A 23,216-nucleotide genomic window follows, 5' to 3' on the forward strand; every position below is an offset into this window, starting at 1 on the left:
TTTTTATAAAAAAATATTTTGTTTTCACCATGACATGTACGCCCCGCCCCTTTGATTACCCCGTCCCCAGTTTATCAAGTACTTGCTTTTTCAGACCCGTGGATTAATCGAAATGAAAAAAATGACAGGCATGCACATCCATAATAATGTTATAAAATGGAGTACCTTTACATAAGCAGTACCTAGCCAAAATTATGAACACATTACAAAAATCCAAATTAAAACGGAAGCTTTTGAGTAAATTGTCCAATTTTTTTTTCAATAAAGTGTTAGTTGTTTCCTAAATTAATATAAATGATAAATCACAATCTGAATAAAAATCTTAAATATAAATCTTTGTCTGCTTAACTCTTTCACCGCCAGCGTTTTTAAAAAAAGTTGCCAGCCAGCGCCAGCGTTTTTCATGATTTTCACCAAACTTTAATGCCTTCCAGAAAATGTTCTTCTTTAAATATATAAACATTCAATATGCCAAATGAAAGAACAGACCCTCTGCTTTCAAAGAAAAAACCCCGTTTCATCCTACCTTCAGTGGTTCTTTTGTAATCAGCTTTTGAATATGGGTAGGTTTCTGCAAAAACACCACATTTTGAGCAAAAAGCAGACATAATTCCATTTTTGTGACGGACTTTTCATAGAGATCCCATTCAGAGCGATCTTTAAAACAGACACGGACATGCAGGCGCTTGCCATAGGGCAATACTTCCAGGTTGCGGAAAGTTGCGGAAGGGCGCCACCTGGTGGATAATAGCGGTATTGCGGAAAGACAGAAAATCTCGTCATTGGCGGGGAAGTGTTTTCTCTGAATTGACGAGATATCTCGTCAATGGCGGTGAAAGAGTTAAAGTATAAAAGACTAAAAAGGTAATGTAATTGGTAAAAATTGTGGGACCCCAGTAAAACTTCATATTTATATAACTTGTAACCCTGTTACATTTAAAAGTGGAGAAAAAAAGGATATTTTTATGACAGTTCACTGCCTTTTATAATATTGGTCCTCATGCTTTTGTGCTTTTGTTTTGTGCTGTCTTCTATTAAACTGAGTTGCTTATTTTTTTACTTAACCCCTACTTTTTGGCTCATGCTTTCTCACTCTCTTTGACTTGCTTGCTCGCTCTGCAGAGGAGCCTCCCCCTCGGCCCCCTCAGCCGTCTTTGCTGGTTAAGAGTAAGTGTGGACCTTCAGATCATATTAGGCACTGCTCATGCTCCCCATGTTTACTCTAAGCACCCCTCCTTAAAGGTACAGCATTTGTATTGTACCTTTTCTTTCCTTGCATTCACTCCATTTTTTTCTCATCTGCTTTTGCTTTTTCCTGCTCATCTTTGTGTTGTGTGTTTTCTGTAATCTTATGGCATGGAAATGGCTCCTTAGAGAGCTGAAGTGACATGGCTTGGCTGATCCCTGATACCCCTTTTCCAATGAAACTGTGTTGATGGAGCTTGTTTTCAGTCGGGTATCTGCAGAATTTTCTTTTGACCATTCTTACACTGATTTGAGAGCTGAACAAGAACATACTATAAACCTATGGCTTTAATAAGCTTTGTGACTTTGAATATGTAACAAAAATGAGGGAAAGTAAATAACAGACCGTTAGTTGCTGTTTTATGCCCATGACTAACTCAAGCACCTCCACTGTGTCAGTAAAAAGCGGGAAGCAACATTTAGATCATAATTGTTTTTGCTGCAAGAGTATGACCTCTAGAATAATATTATGAAAAATACTTCCTTAACACGTTACAGTGATGCATGTTGTCTGAGGAATCAGTTTAATTTTGTCACTACCTTTTCAGCTCAACCGATCTTCACCATTTGTGTTTTTGTCATGTGACCAGAACCCTGCTATGATGCTGTTACTGATGACGAGGACCAAACTTCCTCAGGCCTTCTGCGACTCTCCTTGAAGAAAAAGGGCTTAAAGCTCAAACCAGCCGCCTGGGTTTCTGCTACCAAGTCAGGTGATCGTTCCATCTATGGTGTGCGGACACCAGGGGGCAGCACTCCTACAGAGGTGTCTCTTATAGACTTTGGAGAAGAGTTCCCATCGGCCACACCTTCTCCCTCACCTGTAGTGGAGGTCCAAATCCCCACCCTTGCGAAACTGGCTCTTGAGGGTCAGAATATCTTAGACAGAACTCCTCCTCAGAGCCCCTCACGCTTTTTACCCCGCCCCCTTCACCCTACCCCAGTGGTGGACTGGGATGCCCGGCCGCTCCCTCCACCCCCAGCATATGACGATGTAGCACAAGACGAGGATGACATTGAAGTAAGCTCCATTAACAGTGCGGATCGAGGACCTGATGAACTATACTCTCCTCAAACACCTTGCACTCCCACTGGAGAGGGCAAACCTCATATAGAAGACAATTTATTTTTGCCCTGCAGACAGAGCCATGGCTGTACCTACTCACAATCTACTGAGATTTTCCAAGAGCTGCAACAAGAGTGTATGAGGCATCTCAATGTACCCGTGAGCTCTACCAGCCCCGGTCTGGAGACACACCGCCAGATTATCCTTACTCTTTCTGAAGATAAACCCCAGATACCACCACGCATACCCATCCCACCCCGTCCAGTCAAGCGCACAGGGGGAGAGTATGTGCGCTGGTCTGGTGAGCTCTCACCGGTCCCTGGTAATGAGGAGGACAAGGCACGTCCACCTCAGATACCCCCACGAGACCCATTCTCACAGCCAAGCTCACGCACACCAAGTCCACACGTTGGCTCCCCACAGACCCGCGGCAGCCTCTGCTCTTCTGCTTCTATTTATGGCCCATCCTACCTCTCCACATCACCTGCTAAACTCATGCCAACCACTCAAAGCTTTGCCTCGGATCCCAAGTATGCTGCTCCTAAAGTCATTCAGGCACAGGGCAAAGACAAGGAGGCAAGCAAAGGGCCCTGCATTCTGCCTATCGTACGTGATGGTAAGAAAGTCAGCAACACGCACTACTACCTCCTGCCTGAGAGGCCTCCATATCTTGATCGCTATGATAAGTTCTTTAGAGAGGCAGAAGGTGGCGAGGAAAAGAAGCAGATAAACACAGCCACTGTCAAGCCAATGGTTCATCAACATGGGGAGCTGAGGTCCAATTTCTCCACCAATAACAACGGCACTTTGACAGTTTCTGGAAGTCGAGGGGGATTGAAGAACTCCCTCAGTCTGTCCAGAGTAAGCACTGATGGCTCATTAAACAGGGCGGACAGTGCCAGCACCCATGACAAACTATTGCTGGTAAGTGATTCAATTTTTACCACACTGATTGTTTTGTTTACTTTGTGATTTCTGGCATCACATTTTTTGTTATGACAAAAAGTATTTAATTTTTTTGTATAGAGAGGGATATACAAATATCACAATTACCTTTCCTAGAAATTCTGCTTTAATTTTTTTCTGCAAATTACTAGAACAGTATATATTAGGGCAGTGTTTCCCAATCCTGGTCCACGAGTACCCCCCCCCCCCCAGAAAGTTTTAGAGGTCTCCTAATTTAAAACACCTGATTCAACTTATTAGCCTCCTTCCAAAATGGTAAACATGCCTGTGTCTCAATTCGTTCCCTAGCACCCGAGGTCGTGAATCAGTATATCGTGTACATGGGTTCGGGCACTGGTAAGGACCCTAGCTCACTTGACATTGGGACAATGTTCACTTATTTTTCTGTCACGTGGCTGCTTAAGCATGTTGTGATCACTCACAGCGGTTGGGTGATTCTCACGAAAACTTGGTTTTAAAAATGTCAAGCATGAAAATGTAAAAATTGCTTAAATTTACTTTTTTTCCACCAGACATTGAAAAACAAAGTCTGGAGTAAACGGGAACATTAATTTAAAATCTTTTACTTATCATTTAACACTTTTTGTAACATAATTTTGAAAATTAGTCCTAAAAAATCTCATTACCGCAACAGTCAGAAACATCAACACTGACATATTTTCAAAATGACATGACAAACCTGAAAGAACATAATTTGGAGATTCTGCACATGCATTTAAAATCAAAGTATTATGCTTCTATTAATTAAATTAACATTTAATAAGCATCTGTTGCGGTAATGATAATCAAAATGTCGTGTAAGCATTCTGATCATTTAACACTTTTTGTAACATAATTTAAAAAATTAGTCCTAAAAAATCTCATTACCGCAACAGTCAGAAAACATCAACACTGACATATTTTCAAAATGACATGACAAATCTGAAAGAACATAATTTGGAGATTCTGCACATGCATTTAAAATCAAAGTATTATGCTTCTATTAATTAAATTAACATTTAATAAGCATCTGTTGCGGTAATGATAATCAAAATGCCGTGTAAGCATTCTGACAAGACAGTATTTCAAATTAACTGTAAAAAAATGATCTTACCTGGTAGCCATCTTGAAGTAACTGGTCGATGTGCTTGGTCACTCAAAATCAAACTTTATTAAAATTCTGTATGTGTGCTTAAACTGTTCTCAAAAAGTGTTGCGGAGGATGAGAACATCAGGCATGGACACATCATTTTCCTAATTTTTCTTCATTATTATTATGAATATTCAGTAAATATTTTTTCTGTCATCTAAATTAGTCTAGCAAAACATCCATTTATTTTTTTCTTAATATTTTTGTGTTAATTTGATTAAATTACAACATAACGCATGTTCAAACACAGCCGGACACATTGCGGTAATGAGAATTTCAGCAGAAAATGAGATAAAATTTCCAATTATAAATTCTTATGTTGAAATCACACATTGTGCAAGGTAGAACACAGTATTGTGTTAATTCTGATGCTTTTTAATGTTACTATATTACACGTTTTAAAGCTAAAATCATTAGTGCCGTGGTGTTTCAATGGTTTCGTGAGAATCACCCGGTTACTCATCAACAACCGTGACTTAATTTTAAACAGTACATTGTGAAAAACGCTGTCTTTATTCTCTTACATATCCGTGCATAAAATTGGAGGAATATAATTACATTTTAAATGTATATATTTTTTATAATTTTAAATAAATATTATTATTTTAAATATTGAGTAGATTGTGGTTCCTTACTGTGTAGTGATGTGTGATTATATTTAAAACTAAAACAAGCGTTTGTCTTTATAAAAGTTCTGTCACGTTTAATAAAGTTTATTGAGTTTGTTCACGTGGTGTTCGGTTGGCGATTTCCGGTAAGGGAACATAGGGAACATTGATGCTCACAGGTTTTTGCGTTGCATTGTGGGAATTTTTAGGGAACGAACTTTCCAGTGCACTGGGCGGATTTTGTGATTGAGACAGCCCTTAAAATGGCCGACTCCCTGATCAGTGCCCTGACTACTGAACAAGAGAGCTGATTGAGACACATGGCATGTCTCCTTAACAACCTAATGAGTTAAATCAGGTCTGTTGAATAAGGAGACATCTAAAACAATCTAGGAGGGGGTCCTCGAGGACCAGGATTAAGAAACACTGTATTAGGGTGACCATACATCCTCTTTATCACAGACATGTTCTCTTTTTGGACCTTAAAAAATGTGTCTGGCCGGAATGTCTAAATCAGCCAGAATGACTGGGATTCGGCTTTTTTGCTTTCTGTAGATGCCATTCATTGTGTGAATTTTTGCATTGCTTTGAGCATTCTCTTCACCTTCTTGCATGCCATGGCAGGTCATGTACGCAGACATTGGTCAACCTGCATCCCAATCATAACCCTTCGCCCATCTTTTAGTCTGCATTATTTAGCACCTTTTTTAAGTTCATTCCGATTCTGTCAAAGTAACTAGTTGTGAACATCTGAATCTGTGTATTATGCCCATGTTATAGTTGTGCGTAAGGTCTATGCCGTAGCTACACCGTAGGTTATACCTAGCCTGTGCTTTGCTCTACGTAGTGACGTGCACCTCGCCAAAATTTTAACAGCGCATCAGTTTTATGCAGACCTCATGCGCTGTGATTGGTCGACCAGAACCCCCAGTTTCATATGTATTTCCATTTGCGATGGTGATAATAAGCAACCTGATCTCACGATTTCCGTGGAAAAGTCACAGAATATTTTGCTCATTTTCCATGGCATTCTCATGGATCTCCGCATTTTTCTGTGGCCCTGCCACAGACTTTCTTTTCCGTGGCATTCTCACGGATTGGTTACTCAACTGTTTTGTCCTATTTTCTTACCATTGTCGCTCCGATATAGGGTTAGATTTACATAAAATGACATCCTTACCCAAACCCAACTCTAACCCCAACGCCATGCGACAATTGTTTAAAGTTTAGAAAGTATTAAATAATAAATCAGAAAAAAACTGTATAAACCAATACTTAAAGTGACATACTAACGCAAACACCAAATCTAACCCTAAACCGAAGCAACAATGGTTTAAAAATATGAAAAAGCAGTTGAGTAACCAATCTGTGAAAATGCCACGGAAAAATTCGCAAAAAATTCTGTGACTATCCCACGGAACTTTGTGAGATCATGTTGCAATAAAGATGGGCCAAGTTGAGGAGTGATTTAACTGAGACGGCAACAAAAGTTGCTGTTTATTTACTTCCATCACGGCTGGTCTTCTCAAAACATACACAACAAGCTGCTCCTTCTTCTTTTGTGGGTTAACTGAGCAAGCTGCTGCTTCTTTAACAGTTGGCTGCTACTGTGGTTACACACGAGGATACAGTCTACCAGCGGTCGACGCGTATGTTTGCACGTCGACGCTAACGACGATGCAGAAGTGTATTTGAAAACTGACACGTAGCCCACGGCGATTGGGCTATGCCATAGGATGTACGCACAACTATAACGAGCCCTTTAGTTTACATAATGTTATGCAGGAGCAATACAAGACACTGTGCTTCTACTGTCATAATTGTAAACATCTTGTTTATCTCGAGTGAAAGTATATAGAGAATATTTAGTTATATTATGTTTATTTGAAAATGTAAATTTTTACTTGAAAACATACAGTATTGAGTATGTGGCATTAGATGAAAATACAGACATGCCCAGAATAGTATATTTGGTTATAATCTGTTATTTAGCGTGTACCTAAACACAGAAAAGCACAGGGGACGTGTGTGTGAACGTGTGTAGAACTGCCCCTGGTAAATTTACTATTTAGTGAGATCAAGTGAAACAGAACATGCTGTCACACCTGTGTATTTGTGTGCTTCCTGCCCATTCTTTACTATTTTTTGAAAACTAAAATTGTTCACGCTAGTATTTATACTGTAAGAATTCACGGTAGAGCAAATCTTTATTAGTCAACGTTTCTATTGTAACATGGTACATACCATCATATCACCCAGTCCTAGTAGGCTATATATGAGGAGTTCCGATGCAAAACGCTGTAAATTCATCTGACTTTTTTGTAAATGCGCATTTTTGTCAGGCTCTTATGTTTAGGTTCAGTAATTTCACTTTATTGACAAAGAAGGTTTTTAGTAACAGAAATGCCTTATTTTCACAATTGTCAACTTTAGTCAATTCATTGGTATTTAACAAATTTGACTGTCTTTCCTCGCAAAACCCTCTAAATGCATGCCATGTTTTTTGGCAAAATCCATTCTTCTATAGTCACTCTTTACTGTACTTTCTGAGTAAAGAAAATGGGATGCTGTCTATATCTTAATATATTCTGTAAACTGTAAACAAGGGTAAAAAAAATCTTGTAGCCCGACAATTGAAATCTGATATATGCGCTCCGTTTATCCAGTTCTTATTTCGTGCACTTGGCGGACTTTGCTGAAAATCATTGTGGCGTTTAAAGGATTCTGCAAATAAGCAGTATTTCTAAATGGCCTGAAGTATGAACGTGTATGTGCTGAGAGTATTCGGTTAATATCATTATCTCTCTGTTTACCGACTTTTGCATCTGGACTCTTCATATCCTGACAGATATTTTTAAAGCACTTTACTATTTAGAATATTTTCCTCCCTCTATTTATACCAACGCAATTATTTGTGTCCTTATATAGTTGATTGGTTAGATTTCCTCTGTTTAGGTACAAGAGGCCGTCCATGGAGTAACAGTTGAAGAATGTCAGACAGCTTTACAGAACCACAGCTGGAATGTGCAGAAGGCTATACACTACCTAAAGGTAACTGAGATTATTGCTCTCATGGTTTACTGGCTGGTTAGTTTTATTTAGACTGAATGTATACTGTAAGCAATCAAACACACAGTGATTAATAGACATCTGCTCTTTTTCCACAGAGAATTAAAGTAAAATACACACTAAGTAAATACAGCTGCTAGCAGTTTCTGTATGTGTGGGATTTCTATAGCCCATTAAATAAATAAAAAAAGTTTTACTAGTACTTGTAAACATGCTAATCAAACTGACTTACTGTATTTATTGCCTTACTAACTGGTTTGCCCAGTGAGCCCCTCTAATGAACTTTCTATCTTAAATGAAGCATCTTTTCTTTCTTTATCATTTTCTCTTTATCTGGTCCTCAGGTGGAGCAGCTTTTCTGTCTGGGAATGAAGACAAGGGTGGAGTGCCATAAGATCTTAGAAATGTATGACTGGAACCTGGAGTTAGCCAGCACTCAACTATTGGACTCATGTGGCTCAATAAAATTGAGGTAGAGGAATCATTCCCTCTTGTTGTTCTGCACTGCCCCCTACTGTTTATTTAAAATCTTTAAAGGAAAACACCACAGTTTTTCAATATTTTACTATGTTCTTACCTCAACTTAGACTAATAAATACAGCTCTATCTTTTTTCAATGCGTGCGCTTGATCTTTGTACAGTTCGCCATGAATGTGTTAGCATTTAGCCTAGCCCCATTCATTCCTTACGATCCAAACAGGGATGAATTTAGAAGCCACCAAACACCATGTTTTCCCTATTTAAAGACGAGTGGTTGCACGAGTAAGTATGGTGGATAAATATGAAAACTATATTGTAAAGCGGAGGAGCACTTGGTTTGCAGCACTTTGACCTCGTCGCGCAGTAACATCACTCCTAACCACTCCCCCTCTCGCTCAAACTTCCATCAATATTGCTGCATCCGAGGTGGAAGTGCTACAAACTAAGTGCTCTTCCGTCATACTAGTGATCGACAGAGATAACGGCCGACCGATACATCAAGCCTATTTTAGCTGGTTCTAGATGTATCGGCATCGGCCGCTACGTGGTGGTAATTTTGTCAGCGAAATTTTTTTTAGAAATTCGACGCTAAGCACTTAGTTCCGAGCAGTTCCCACGTGACTTTTATGTGACCGGAGAACTGTTATTTTGTAAGTTTTGTCAACATTTCCGTTCACTGGGAGCGCAAAGATACATGCACTCTCTCATCCGTGTCTCTCTCACTGCACCTCTCTCACGTGCACGCGCTCTACTATCTGACCGAAGTCCGAACACAAATCCTCATGTATTTGTTCAGTTTTATGCGTTTCAAGCGGCCGAGGCAAACTAACTATCCCTTGCATTTATTATAGGGCCTAGGGTGTGTGAGGTACAGAAGTGGGGCAATGCGCATGTTATTCAGAATTCTTTTTAAGTTGTTTTTTGATCAGTATTGCTGTTTACATTTTCCTTGTTTTCTTGTGAAAGACAAGTTAAGTGCCCTAAAACTTAGACCTAAGCATTAAATAGGTTGTAAATAGTTGGTTACTTTCATGGATAAAGTAAAGTGTTCCCCTTGTTATGCTGCCTGGTTGCTGCTACTGTGTGCAATAGTGTAATTATTTTATTTATGCTTAGTATTTTCAGCAGCACTGAATTTTCTACCTCAGCTGTTTCTACTATTTGTTAAATATAGTTCAATAAATGTTCCTTTTTTAAATTAAGAGTTGTAACATTTGGTTTTATCATTGTGTCATTTTTATGATGTAAACTGAATGAGCACAAGCAGTATCGGCTCCAAATATCGGCTAAAGAAAATCGGCAGCCTGTATCGGACATCGGCTAAGGCTGATGGGAAAAAATCGGCATCGGCACAAAAAATCCATATCGGTCGATCCCTACGCCATACAATATAGTTCTGTTTTTATCCGCTTAAAAAAATCGGCATGTTTTATTTTGTGCCACCATACTTACTCGTGTAACTACTCACGTGGCGGTCTTTAAATGGGATGAACATGGACGTGTTTGGTGGCTTCTGGATTCATCCATGTTTGGATCCTGGGGAGTGAGTGGGGCTGGGCTGAATGCCGGCACATTCACAGCGCGCTGTGCAGAGATTGAGTGCACGCATTGAGAAAGGATGGGTATGTATTAATTTGTTAATTAATCTGGATTTTTAATTTTCTTATTAATTAATGGACCATTTGGTACAACAGTGACTCCATTACATTTATTCATTCAGCAAATTTTTTTATCAATGTGATTTACAAATGCAATGCAAAATAAGCAAATACTATATGGGTGATTCTCACGAAAACTTGGTTTTAAAAATGTCAAGCATGAAAATGTAAAAATTGCTTAAATTTACTTTTTTTCCCACCAGACATTGAAAAACAAAGTCTGGAGTAAATGGGAACATTAATTTAAAAACTTTTACTTATCATTTAACACTTTTTGTAACATAATTTAAAAAATTAGTCCTAAAAAAATCTCATTACCGCAACAGTCAGAAAACATCAACACTGACATATTTTCAAAATGACATGACAAACCCGAAAGAACATAATTTGGAGATTCTGCACATGCATTTAAAATCAAAGTATTATGCTTCTATTAATTAAATTAATATTTAATAAGCATCTGTTGCGGTAATGATAATCAAAATGTCGTGTAAGCATTCTGACAAGACAATATTTCAAATTAACTAACTGTAAAAAATTATCTTACCTGGTAGCCATCTTGAAGTAACTGGTCCATGTGCTTGGTCACTCAAAATCAAACTTTATTAAAATTCTGTATGTGTGCTGTTCTCAAAAAGTGTTGCGGAGGATGAGAACATCAGGCATGGACACATCATTTTCCTAATTTTCTTCATTATTATTATACATAAATATTCAGTAAATATTTTTTCTGTCATCTAAAGTAGTCTAGCAAAACCATTTATTTTTTTCTTAATATTTTTGTGTTAATTTCATTAAATTACAACATAACGCATGTTCAAACACAGCCGGACACATTGCGGTAATGAGAATTTCAGCAGAAAATGAGATAAAATTTACAATTATAAATTCTTATGTTGAAATCACACATTGTGCAAGGTAGAACACAGTATTGTGTTAATTCTGATGCTTTTTAATGTTACTATATTACACATTTTAAAGCTAAAATCATTAGTGCCGTGGTGTTTCAATGGTTTTGTGAGAATCACCCATATATACTATATTTATATACAGTAGTGAATTCAGCACGCTGGTAGATTTGAGTGCCTGTGGGCAGTGGTGTAGTTAATGTATTTTTGAGAGCATACCTGTACCTGATGTTTTAACTCTTAATTTCAGTCGCTGACCTTAAACCTCGCAATTATGCCCCAGGGGCCTGCTTTTCCCAGTTTCAGTCACTTATAGTCGTCCTATCCAATTTTCTATCTGAAATTGCCATCTGTTTTAGACACTTCTGCTATATGAAAACATCCAAACAGGGGGCTACGTGTTATTCCCAAGTCAGCACCTTTCAATTTATTGCTTGTAAAAATGTGTAGACCGTAACTCATTGCACCAGTACTGGGACTGTAATTTTTGATTTTAGTATTTAAACTTTACTTTTTTTGCTTATTTACTGTGTTATGTCCTGCTTAACTGCTATCAATTTGATCTTCTAACATCTGCAGTGTAATGGAGTTTGTAAATTAAACAATCACAGTCTTTTTGTTCTCTTTACAGGCGATAACACATTGGAAAAGCCTCATGTCTGAAAAAACTATAGCGATTTTTTGTTGTTGTTGTTAAGAGCACATGTTGGCAGAGGGCCAACCAGAACTCTCTTCTAGCACATTTTACCTCCAATCCAGCACCAGATCTGACTTTGTGTGTCTGTATACATAATATCATCTGGTGCCTGGCCAGAAACCCTTTTCTGTAGGGTGCAATACCGAGATCACAGGTCAACGTTTAAAGAACCTGCTCTTTTGTTCCAGTTAATAACAACAGATGAAAAGGTGCTGCTTGTCATTTTTCTGATTTTTATTTTCATATAAAGTATTGTATAAGTAGGACAGGTGAAGAAACATAAATGTGGAAAGTCTACATTTATATAGTGTCAGATGTTTTGGTTATACATTTGCATCTGATACTTTTAAGTTGTTGGTCCTCGTCGGATATTTGTCGTTTAATTTGTTTTGTTGATGTTTTTTTATTTTGTGTGGGTCATTTACAACAATGAAAGAGTACAAGCTCCCAGCTTAAGTTAAAATGTTGCATGTATGTTTTGTTCAACAGGCATTTGTTAAAACTTTTAATGTTGAACAATCATTACAGTAGATGTTTGACACACTGCTTTCCCTTCACAAGTTTGCCTAATGTATCACTATAAATTACTCACTTTTAGTGAAACTTATTTTTACCCACAACAACAGCTACGGTAATATTGTTTTTGATTTGCACAATGCTGCTTCCGGTATGAAAGTATTGATGAAAGAACGCACCAGAAAACCTCTAAAGCACAAAGAAGTGACTGAAACCTGTCTTGTTGCTTTTGTCTTATTGTAATTTAGGCAGTTACCTGCTTTGTTTTTGTTTTTATTAGAACTGTTAACATTTTATAAGAACATTTTATTAGATCTATCACATCATCCAGTCTGAAATAGTAAATCACTTGTACAGTTTAAGCTACACTTCATTCCAAACTCAATCTGTTTCTGTGAAAATGTTGATCAAGTTTCTTGGTGAGGTGTTTTGACCCTACCTGTCTGAAAAATGAATCAACTTGAAAATGACCAACAGATAACAAAATTAAAGTTTTTTTCCACATAAAACAGATTGACATGATTTACAATGTCTAATAGTTTTCTTTGTTGATGACAGCACCCTTTCGCTGTGTAAATGGTTAGTATAGGATCACGTACGGTATAGATGCTGCTTCTCAATGCATGATTTTATCCATGTTGTGCTGTCCTCTATCCTGCCAATCTTGGAATGGGGTTTATCGTATTTGTTACCCTGGCAACCTCTGTGTTCAGTTTAATAGGACACCATTTCCCCTTGAGGATACATCCTGCATCCTTCTGCTTCTGTGATCATCTGAAGATTCAGTTAACACTTTAAGCAAGCCCTAGTCTTACCTTATGCTGTTATAGGTTCAGTAAGATTGCATTAGGCTTGTTGAGTTCTTGTTCATGTGTTGTAATTGTTTTTCTGGTCTAGTCTACCTATGTGCTCAAATGAGTTCGCTTTGTGAATTAGAACCGTTGTGTCCTAATTGTGTAAGATGCATAATGATGCAAAGTTTAAAAAGTGTATAATATAAATATATATATAAATGTATTTTTTATTAAAAATGACTATTTTTTATCTTTTCTATGGAAGTGTCTTCATATGTCTTTCCTGATTGACAAAAGTGTTTTCAGACCGAAAATGCCCTTTTACTTTATACCCTTGAGCTATGCCATGCCACTTTACTAAAGCATTTGATAATCTTAGGACAACTTTGCCTTGATCAATATTTGGAACAAGTTGCTTATCGTGGTATTATGTTGGTAATCTTCAGTCTTTCTATTCAGAAAGGATGTTTGGAGATAGGTGAACTAAATACTAATAACAACAGACAATAATAGCGATACAAAATGATACAAGTACAATGTAAATTGTAATATTACTGTTGTATTGCGGACAGTACCCCAAGACACAGGCGTTTACACACACATGTGCGCACATACACACACACGCACAAACACTAACAAACACAGACTCACACACAAAGACACAGTAAAACACACACACACACACACACACACACACATTCTGGTTTCCATGTTTTGTGGGGGACATTCCATAGACGTAATGCATTTTATACTGTACAAACTGTATATTCTATTCCCCTTACCTACCCCATTCCCTAACCCAGTGCTTCTCAATTATTTTCGGTCACGCCCCCCCCCCTCCCTAGGAAGAGGTAAACATTTTGCGCCCCCCCAACTCTCCGCCGCGACTGTAAATAGTATAATTTGCCTATAAAATTACACATCTGCAAAACATTTTATCCTTATTAACATTGAGAAAACACAAAACGAAATATCGATCAACTTACAACAAAGAATAACTTTATTAACATTGTTTTTTAGTCTGTAACAGAAAAGACTTAAAATGCATCAATTTGCCTGAAATAAAAAAATCAATCCTTATTTAAAGTATAATATTTTTTGACCATTTGATACTGAAAAATTAAATATAATCAATAAATAACACAAGCGGTTTACATCGTGATTGGGGTGTAATGTCTTTAAAAATCACTTCCTGAAAAAGTATTTTCCCTGGGGTCTCGCGCGCCCCCCCTGGTGTCGCTTCGAGCCCCCCCTGGGGGTCCCGCCCCACTATTTGAGAAGCACTGCCCTAACCCCAACCATCACAGAAACCCTTCTCCTACTTCACATTTTCAAGAAACATCATTTTGTTTGATTTATAAGCTTGTTTCCTCGTGGGAACATCAAAATGTCCCCACAAGGTCACAAAAATACTGGTATTCCTATCTTTGTGGGGACAATTGGTCCCCACAACGTGATAATTACAGGTACACACACACTTACATTCAGTCAAATTTCTGTGGCATTTTGTAGACATTTCAAAATGCATTTGAAATAATATTATTTTTAATGTCCTTTCTAATGTTTATATAAACATAAATTCACAAAATGTATCAATAAAGTTCTGATGTTGAGCAGTTGGCCATATCCAGTAAAATGAATGGGTCTCTATGGGTCTCTGCTGGTGATTTATTTCCTAAACTGTGACCATAAAACTGTTTTTTTCTAAACACCAAATGGCTGAATTCAACACATAACATCTATATCAATATCTAAAAACAATTTAAATCAAATTTAGATAATAATTTATGTGAATTTTTCATTAAAATTTGATATTTTTCAGGCAAGCTAATGGTGTAGTTGAGAAATTGAGTGGTAAATGTGTGTAAAAGTATTTCATATCTCCCAAAACACAGCATTAATGTATGGGAAGTAAATGAAAAATATATATATATAATTTGTATAATTAAAAATGTATATATTTTTTGTAATCACTCTTTTAATTTCTGGGGTCATTTTTACCCCCAAGGGACTATAACTTATACAGGAAAATAGGGGCTTATGAGGGTTAACTACCTTATTGGCAGAATGCCTTACTGAACATATGAGAATTACATTTGTGCTGTGGTGCATTTTTGAAAAAGTTTCTTTCCCTCTGTCAATCAACTTTCCAGTTCAGCTTTCTCTGTAATATACTGTATGAATCAGCTTCTTCGGTTTCACCTTGTGCAAATGTATTACACAGCTCTGACTTTATTCTGATTGTTCAGTCATGGCATGCAGTGATCTTTATTTCTCATTAACCACTGCATTTCAAGAATTAGCTGATAGATAATTCCTTATCACAAAATATACCCTGCCAACGTGATCGGGACGTATCACTCTAAATTGGTTTATTTTGGGTTACCACCTGGCTGACTGTAGATTATTCCTCATGTACTGTTGACTGTCTTCAGTGCTCAATTGGTTTAATGAGCTGAGCTTGTGACTGGCAGGTTGCCATAAACACAAATTGTTCATGGAAATAAGTTGAGGATTTACACCCACATTCTCCAGTTTGAATGTCAAAAACGAGAATGAAATCGGCTAATTAAAAGGTCATGCAAAGACAGCACAATGCATTTTTACAATTTCTGTATTATCCTACCTAGAAACAATGAGACTAAATTATTTTATTGTGCCCACTATAAGGTCTTATTTTTAAGTTGCGTAATTGAATGGCCCCAAACGCCACTCAATCAAAAATGAGATAATAATATTAACTGAATACTCTTTGCCCGTAATTGTTCATCAAATACTTTGCTTCAAACCTTAGAGAATTCAGAAATACTACTTTATTGGTATGATCTGCTAAACACCATGTCAAATTTTCAGCAAAATCCTCTAAGGCTACATGTTTGAAGTAACTCAATTCTAATATTTTCTCTCATTTGGCACAGAACTGATGACCCATGAACGTGTAAGCATAAAAAAGTGCTTAAATTCTAGAACATTTGAGCAAAATACAGGAAATGCGTCATGTAAGTATTCAAGTGGTCAAGTGCAAAGAGCGCAAGTGTGGTTATTTGGACGCAACCATAGTTAACAAATCAGACTGGGCATCAATATCTAAAGTGTAAATCCAGCCTCAGTGCACAGAAGATGAATTGGATGAACGACAGCGTGCAAAATGTTTCATATATTTAAACTTGGGTCCCTTCTGACTATTGGACCTCAATACAACCCGAATGTGGTAAACACTTGGATCACAGCGAGCCCTAAGCTTCGTCATTTTTACACTTTGACATTCAGCATTCACAATGTTTATAGTAGCATGTTTAGTGATTTTGCAACTGGTTTATTGTGTCTTGTCCAGCAAAGTGGATTTTTTAAGTGGAGCTTTTTCCAAAACAGTTTGTTTGCACTTAAAGGATTTTATAGTAAAAGACGGTCAAATTTTTAAAATACCAATGAAATTACGAATTAGTCAGTAACTGACTAATAACCTTGCATATGAACTCCCAATTTAACATGTTTAATAGTCAAAATAGGCAGAATGACATTCAGGCAACACAAACGTCTTATAGATCTCCAACCAGTTTAAACGTTTGCTTTGCTTAAACTCAAAGTCATTTGTTGTTTCCCCTATTCTTTCCTTTAATCCATGTTGATGGTGAGTGATTTCTGGGCAGTGGCATGTGAGTGATCACACACTCAGTTAACTGTGAAATGCACTTTAGAAAAATCACACTTTAAAAATAACTGCACTCAGATATAAAGCCTGACAAACATCTGCTACCAAACTCATTTTTAACACATTGACGACTGCATTATCAGGTCACACAGTGGTCAACTCTCTCTTTCTTTTCCATTGTTCAAACGCTCTATCCATCTTACTGTATTTGTAGTGCTGTTTCTTATTCAATTCCCTCTCTTTTATAAGATTTATCCTTGGATTTAGCTTTGTTTTTTTTCTATAATTATTGTCCATTCTGTAGGAGCGCATGTGAATGTGACCTCGGGTGTTGAAGGTGTGGTTTGATATTCGAGAAAACGAGCCTTGTTGCCTTGAAGGTGTCAGCTCACAGACTTGTACATGAATAATTCTGATCTTAATGTATGTTAGTCTTTATATTTTTAAAGCTAGCAGTGTTGCCGTGGGCTTAGGTGCAGCGCTTGCTGTGTTTACTGTCTTTGGAGTTCAGTTTAATACCTCATCACCAACTGTGCATCAGTTCTGCTGTGTGCATGGAAGGGTTCCTAATGAAATACGGTATAACACCTCAGTGAAAGTCAATACAAAGTCCCCACCACAATAGAAAAATGTGTTGTATTTTAAAAATAAATGATTGGGTACTGGTACTGAGAAGTTTTGATTCAAGCGGTTTCATTTTAATTTCAGACTAGCAGTTTACTTAAAAACCTTTTTTTTGTTAGAATGATTTGTGAATAATAATTTATACTTTTTTAAAATAATTTCTTAAACTCTACTACACTCTTAAATGTAATGCCTCTCACACTCCTTTTCTTACAACAATCAAACAATTTGTATTGTATGGATTACTTTTACAATAGGACTGCAGTGAGGTATAAATTGAATAAGCACATTGCCTGGGAGAGAATGGATATCCATCAAAAGTCTGATAATAAAGAAATGGGCAATATATCACTGTTTTTGCAAATCACAACCACACTGTGTCCTACTGATTAATGTTGTTGTGAAAACATGTTTTAGGTGTCATGTGTTTTGTGGTGTTTTAAGATTCTGTTTTTGGTCAGACAGGGTCACTTTGATGCAAATACTAATTTAAAGCAATTTAAAATAAATTTTACAGTATCTTTACAAAAATATATCTCTTTGTGATTTTAGTCACTAGTAAACAATTAATTAGCCTTAATGTTTTTTTGACCCAGTGAGCTTAGTAAATATTAAACATAGAAATGACTTCTTTTTCAAGGGCATGTGATGTGAAGCTCGTCACAACATGTATTTAGCCCGTCATGTGTGTGGTCTGTCCTTTCTAAATATGTGTTCGGCGCTTCATTTGCATAATGCATCTTGTCAAAATAAGTCCCTGCTGCTAAAGGGTTTATGATAAAAGTGACACACGCATTTGCCAGATACTCGCCTAATCTCATGTGTAATCAGAGTTTAGTGTTAAGTTAGTGTCTTAGGAGTATTTTGTGAAAGTGGGTGAGCGCCTCTTTTATCATAAACCCTTTCGACACGTGTGCAGCAGGCACTTATTTTGACAAGACACATGATGCACATGGTTCACATGATGCAACAAACACATTTTGAATTAGCGCCCCTTAGAAGAGAAGTCACCAGCCACCACTACACATGTGACCCTGCCTTTGAAATCAAGGGTAAAGTCTCATAATCTAAATATGAGATTTCAACCATTAAAGGCGGAGTCCACGATGTTTGAAAAACGCTTTGGAAAAGGAGACGGGCCGACTACCAAAACACACTTATAGCCAATCAGCAGTAAGGAGCGTGTCTACTAACCGACATCCTTGCCGGGTTGCGTATGTGTGGGGCGGGTCTATCAACAGAAGGTCCAGATTCTATTGGGGTAGAAGCGTGTTTGTTTAGGTGATTTCAAATATCAACATTGGCTTTCAAACATCGTGGACTCCGCCTTTAATTTCCCATCATTTTTGACGTGGTTTTATATATCAAATTTATATTTTCACAGAATGTTTTTTTACATTATATTGGAAGATCTTATGTAGAAATTATCTTATGTGGGGTTGTGTTATTTGTAGAAGTCACAGAGATTGCCCTGTTGAGGTTGTTGTACAGTACTTAGAGACACTGTAAAAAGTGAAAGTGTGATCCTCTTAAAAAAATACTTCAGTTTGTAACACTTTTATTGACTTAAATCAACTTAAATGTTCCCAGTTTAGGTGGAAAAAATTAATAACATTAAAATTTGAAGCTTTTTTAGGGGTTACCAATTGAAGTATTTTTTTAAGTTAATCCAACTTTGACTTTTTACAGTGTAGTATTCAAAAAGCATTATAGTTTCAAAGCATCATAGACATTAAAGCCATCATGATTTCACGGAAAGTCGTGTTATAAAAAAATTTGATTTGTGTCAATGGCACGAAATTCACCTTTTTTGTGTCTTTTTCGTGTCACTCGCACAAATCACTATTAATAGTTTTTCGTGTCCGTGACACGGCTTTCCTTTTCGTGTCATTTTATGTTTTGTTTTTTCATTTTTTCTCCGTATTTTTAAATCATTGTCGCTTGGGGTTGGGGTTAGATTTGGGGTTTGGATGTACTTTTATGTATTGGTTTCTACTTGTTTTTCTTCCACTTTTAAAACTATTCCCGCCTGGAGTTGGGATTTGGGTTAGGATGTCTAAAAATGTAACAGAAACTGATTCCCAATCCTAAGCAACAATGGTAAGAAAATAGGAAAAAAAACTATGAGAAAACAATACATGAAACGAAAAAGAAAATCGTGCAATGGACACGAAAACTATTAAAAAATTTCTGCAAAAATTAGTCGCCAGTATGTGTACAGAAACATCCTGTTATTATACAAATACATCTAATTTCTTCTTTGTGTAATCTCCTTTAAACTGCAACAGTCACACAAAACAGGCTGTTGGGGATCCCCTATCAATGTGATGTCACAATGATTACTCCCCAACCATAACCACTCACAGACTCCGCCTTATGAGCGAGTAGTTCAACCTTCTGCCAGAGACACATGTTTTGTTGTAGTCCAAAGCACATGTGTTATCGCTCTACACCCTACATTGCATACGGAGAGGGGAACAGAAGCTTTCTTTGCATTTAAAGAAACACACACAAAAACAGCGCGTTTTTCATTGCAGCCACAAATGTCATGTTAAAAATCATAATAAAAGATCTGTGGTGTATTTTGAGCTGAAACTTTCTGGGGATACCAGGGACTATTTTTATACTGCTGAAACATCTAGGTTAGCGCCCCTTTAAGAAAGAGGACATCAGCAAAAGTCAGCAAGAATTAGCACAAGAGTCCATACGTTTCATCCATCATCAGCTGGAAAAATATTGCTCTAAAATTGATCCCAATGGTTTCGTCCCTCTGTATCTTTATTGCTGAATTCACATCACAACTTTAGCAATACTCTTTCTCCATGTAAAACTTATTTTTACATTTTTGGATATCATTGTGTAAATGGCCTTTTACACAGCTGTGTTTACATGTGAGCTGTTTATTGTTTAAGGAACAATTTTGTACCAGTTAAATTTTAGGGTACAGTTAACTCTACCTTTAAAGGTACATAATAGATCATTTAATGTACCCCAAAGGTAACAGTGTATTATGTTACATGTATATATACCTGTAAAGATACACAGGACAGTGCATAGTTACGTCAACATGCTTTCTCATAATACCTGTTAAAGGTAATATACTACCAGGTAGTATTGTTAAGTCATATAAAATCAGAACCATCATTCAGTTTGTCAGGTTTTCTCCTGTTTCTAACATTCAGTGCTTTTGTACAGTACATTGCACGTCGAACCGTCCCAGCGCTGCCAGAGTAGAATTACTAGCAGATCATCACTTTACCTAAAGGCTGTCCAACATGTCAGCTTCAATCAGCCTGTTTTATGACTCACAGCCTTCACATTTACTCAAAATTTTGAAATGTCACACAATGCTTCAATATGGCATACAGTATATGTACGATAAGCCATTCACCTGCTGGGTTGCATTTTAAGCACATAACCATCATGACTACTTACTCTTTTACAGTCTATGCAATTGAATCAAGATTTCAGAATAATCACTACACTGTAAAAAATACTTTGCTGCCTTAAAAATTTTTGTTGAATCAACTCGGATTTACAAGTCATTTCAACTTACTATTATTTATTTTGACTAGAGATGAGTTGTTATAACTACAGGTGAGTTCTTATAACTACAGGTGAGTTCTTATAACTTATAAAATTAAGTTGACTTTTCTCAACTATATTTTATAAGTTTTGACAACTCATCTCTGTTGACATGACTTGTAAGTCTTAGTTGTTTCAACAAAAAATTTTAAGGCAGCAAAGTATTTTTACAGTGCAGCTGTCACAGTAGGAGAAATTTCACAGGAGGCAATTGATGATTTTTGGAGACAGAAAGACTATATATCATTTCAAAGTCACCAAAAGGTCCTTAACTATGCATCGGAGGGTTATATTAATCATTTTATTGTTGAGTTAAGTTTGATGAAAAGCTTCAGCTCCAGGCAAAAATGTACAGGTCACAGTGTAAACGCGATTTAAACTGCATCTCGTTGCCATCATGATCAAATTAAATATGTACAGGTCTAAGTTGCATACGTTTCCAGGACAAAGCCTTTTTACCATCTTTACCAAGAGTAAGTTACCTCTCCGTTAGTTTGGTGCTATAGTATTTACATTAATCATTCAGCACAACATTGCTATTACAAATAATAAATAACATTTGTTATCTCAGTTATTTACCGATATGTTAATGAAGCTAAGTGACATTATGTACAACGCAGCTAGAAGCTAACGTTAACGTTTTCTAATGTTAGGCTAACGTTGCGTTAGAGATGTTAAAGATAACGTTCAAATACGTTGTTGACTTAGCTTAGAACAGATTTAGACATTCGGGTTTAATTTATTCACGTTTAGTTGGTGTTGTGGTCTACCGCATAACTTAACCCAGAGCAGACACTTAACGTTATCTCGGTTGAGATGTGGCTTGGGATACCTAGTGTCGGAGTTGCATGTACACCATGCACACCGTTTGACCATTTTAAACGTAAAATGACAAGAAAAAACATATAAAAACGAATGAAATCTGACTAACTGCAATGCATTTCAATGGAAGTGTAAGCAGAGAATATCCAAGTGTATTGGGTTAGCTATGCGCACTGTGATTGGCTCATCGCGTTTGGGGGCATGGCTTAGCCATAGATCAATTGTGGACCTTTACCCATTCCTGGAGTCTCAAGCTCCTTCTCATGCATCAGATAATCTGTGAAGTAATCATGGCTCCCTATATATGAGAGAGATCATCTGGGAACCCACTTGTCTTTAAAGCCCCCATAATGCTGAGGTAGTGGAGGCTTTTATTTATGGCCCTTTATTGACAACCCCATCTTCTTCTAGATCCTGTGAAAATTGGTTGGAGCTCCATTGGACCGTCTGTAATGGAGAATGTGATGGAGAGGAGATAATCATTACTTGTAGAAAACGTTGATAGCCTAGTCATCAACCGGAGTCCAGACAAGGACACAAGGGGAAATGTTTTTAGACGTTTGTCACACAGTTTGTCTTGTCTTGAAAGGCATAAGTCACTCAGTAATGGAATCTGCCAATTTTGATAGCATTTGAGATCCAGAGCTTGAATAATTTATACTGTAGGTCGTTTTTTGGAGCTTGACAAGAAAGCTAGTGGAATGATGTTTTTTCTACAGAAAAATGGTAGCATGTGGGTCATCATAGATATGTACACTAGATGTCGCCTTGGCTACGGCAGTTCATTGGACCGAATGCGTCAAACAGAGCCGCCATCTTGAAACAGGGGAATCCCGCATGATCAGCGTCATTGTAGGCAATGGTGTAACGGAAATAAAATCACCATAAATCGTCATTGATGCGATTTTCTTCGTTTTCTTTTGGTTCGTTTCAACAGTCAGACATGTTTTTAGCATTGGGTCAAGAAAAAAATTTAAGTTTTAAAATTTTGAAAATCTACTTTTTCTAACCATAATGCATAGTGCTAGTAGCCCTAACATCCATACACAGCACAAAAGTACGGCATCGTCCATGAATTCGAAGTACAGGCGAGATAGCAGCTTTACCTAGATACTTCCTATGACAAGACCCCTGTTCCAAGATGGCGGCGGTTTTAACGCATGCTCAGAACCCCAAGGCAATTCATCTAGTGTATATATCTATGGTGGGTCATGAGGTTAAAAAAAAGGTTAAACTTAAAAATTTGCTTGTCAGGCAGACCAATTCTGTAGTAATGGAGACATAAATTGGATCCTCAAGAAGAAATGGTGTTGATTTGGAAAAAAAAATGGAATAAAGCTCTATAAAAAAAAATCAATTCTACCAATAACATGTCCTTGGGTTCCCATTGTAGAAAA

General features: G+C 37.1%; 1 protein-coding gene across 5 annotated transcripts in view; it reads left to right on the forward strand.

The window, feature by feature from the left end:
- tnk2b (tyrosine kinase, non-receptor, 2b) overlaps positions 1–13,395 on the forward strand; it is a 76,534-nt gene extending 63,139 nt beyond the window's left edge. For 4 of the 5 annotated variants that reach the window (XM_073853901.1, XM_073853906.1, XM_055202742.2 and 1 more), the window contains 5 exons: positions 1,123–1,167; positions 1,836–3,235; positions 7,970–8,065; positions 8,428–8,555; positions 11,761–13,395. In XM_073853901.1, coding sequence (XP_073710002.1) covers positions 1,123–1,167; positions 1,836–3,235; positions 7,970–8,065; positions 8,428–8,555; positions 11,761–11,767 — 1,676 coding nt within the window. In that variant the 3' untranslated portion in view covers positions 11,768–13,395. The remainder of the gene's footprint in view (positions 1–1,122; positions 1,168–1,835; positions 3,236–7,969; positions 8,066–8,427; positions 8,556–11,760) is intronic. The other variant, XM_073853899.1, reaches the window with a different exon arrangement.
- Positions 13,396–23,216: the final 9,821 nt, after the last annotated feature.

The sequence above is a fragment of the Misgurnus anguillicaudatus genome, chromosome 2 (assembly GCF_027580225.2).
Source record: "Misgurnus anguillicaudatus chromosome 2, ASM2758022v2, whole genome shotgun sequence".
Lineage (NCBI taxonomy): Eukaryota > Metazoa > Chordata > Actinopteri > Cypriniformes > Cobitidae > Misgurnus > Misgurnus anguillicaudatus.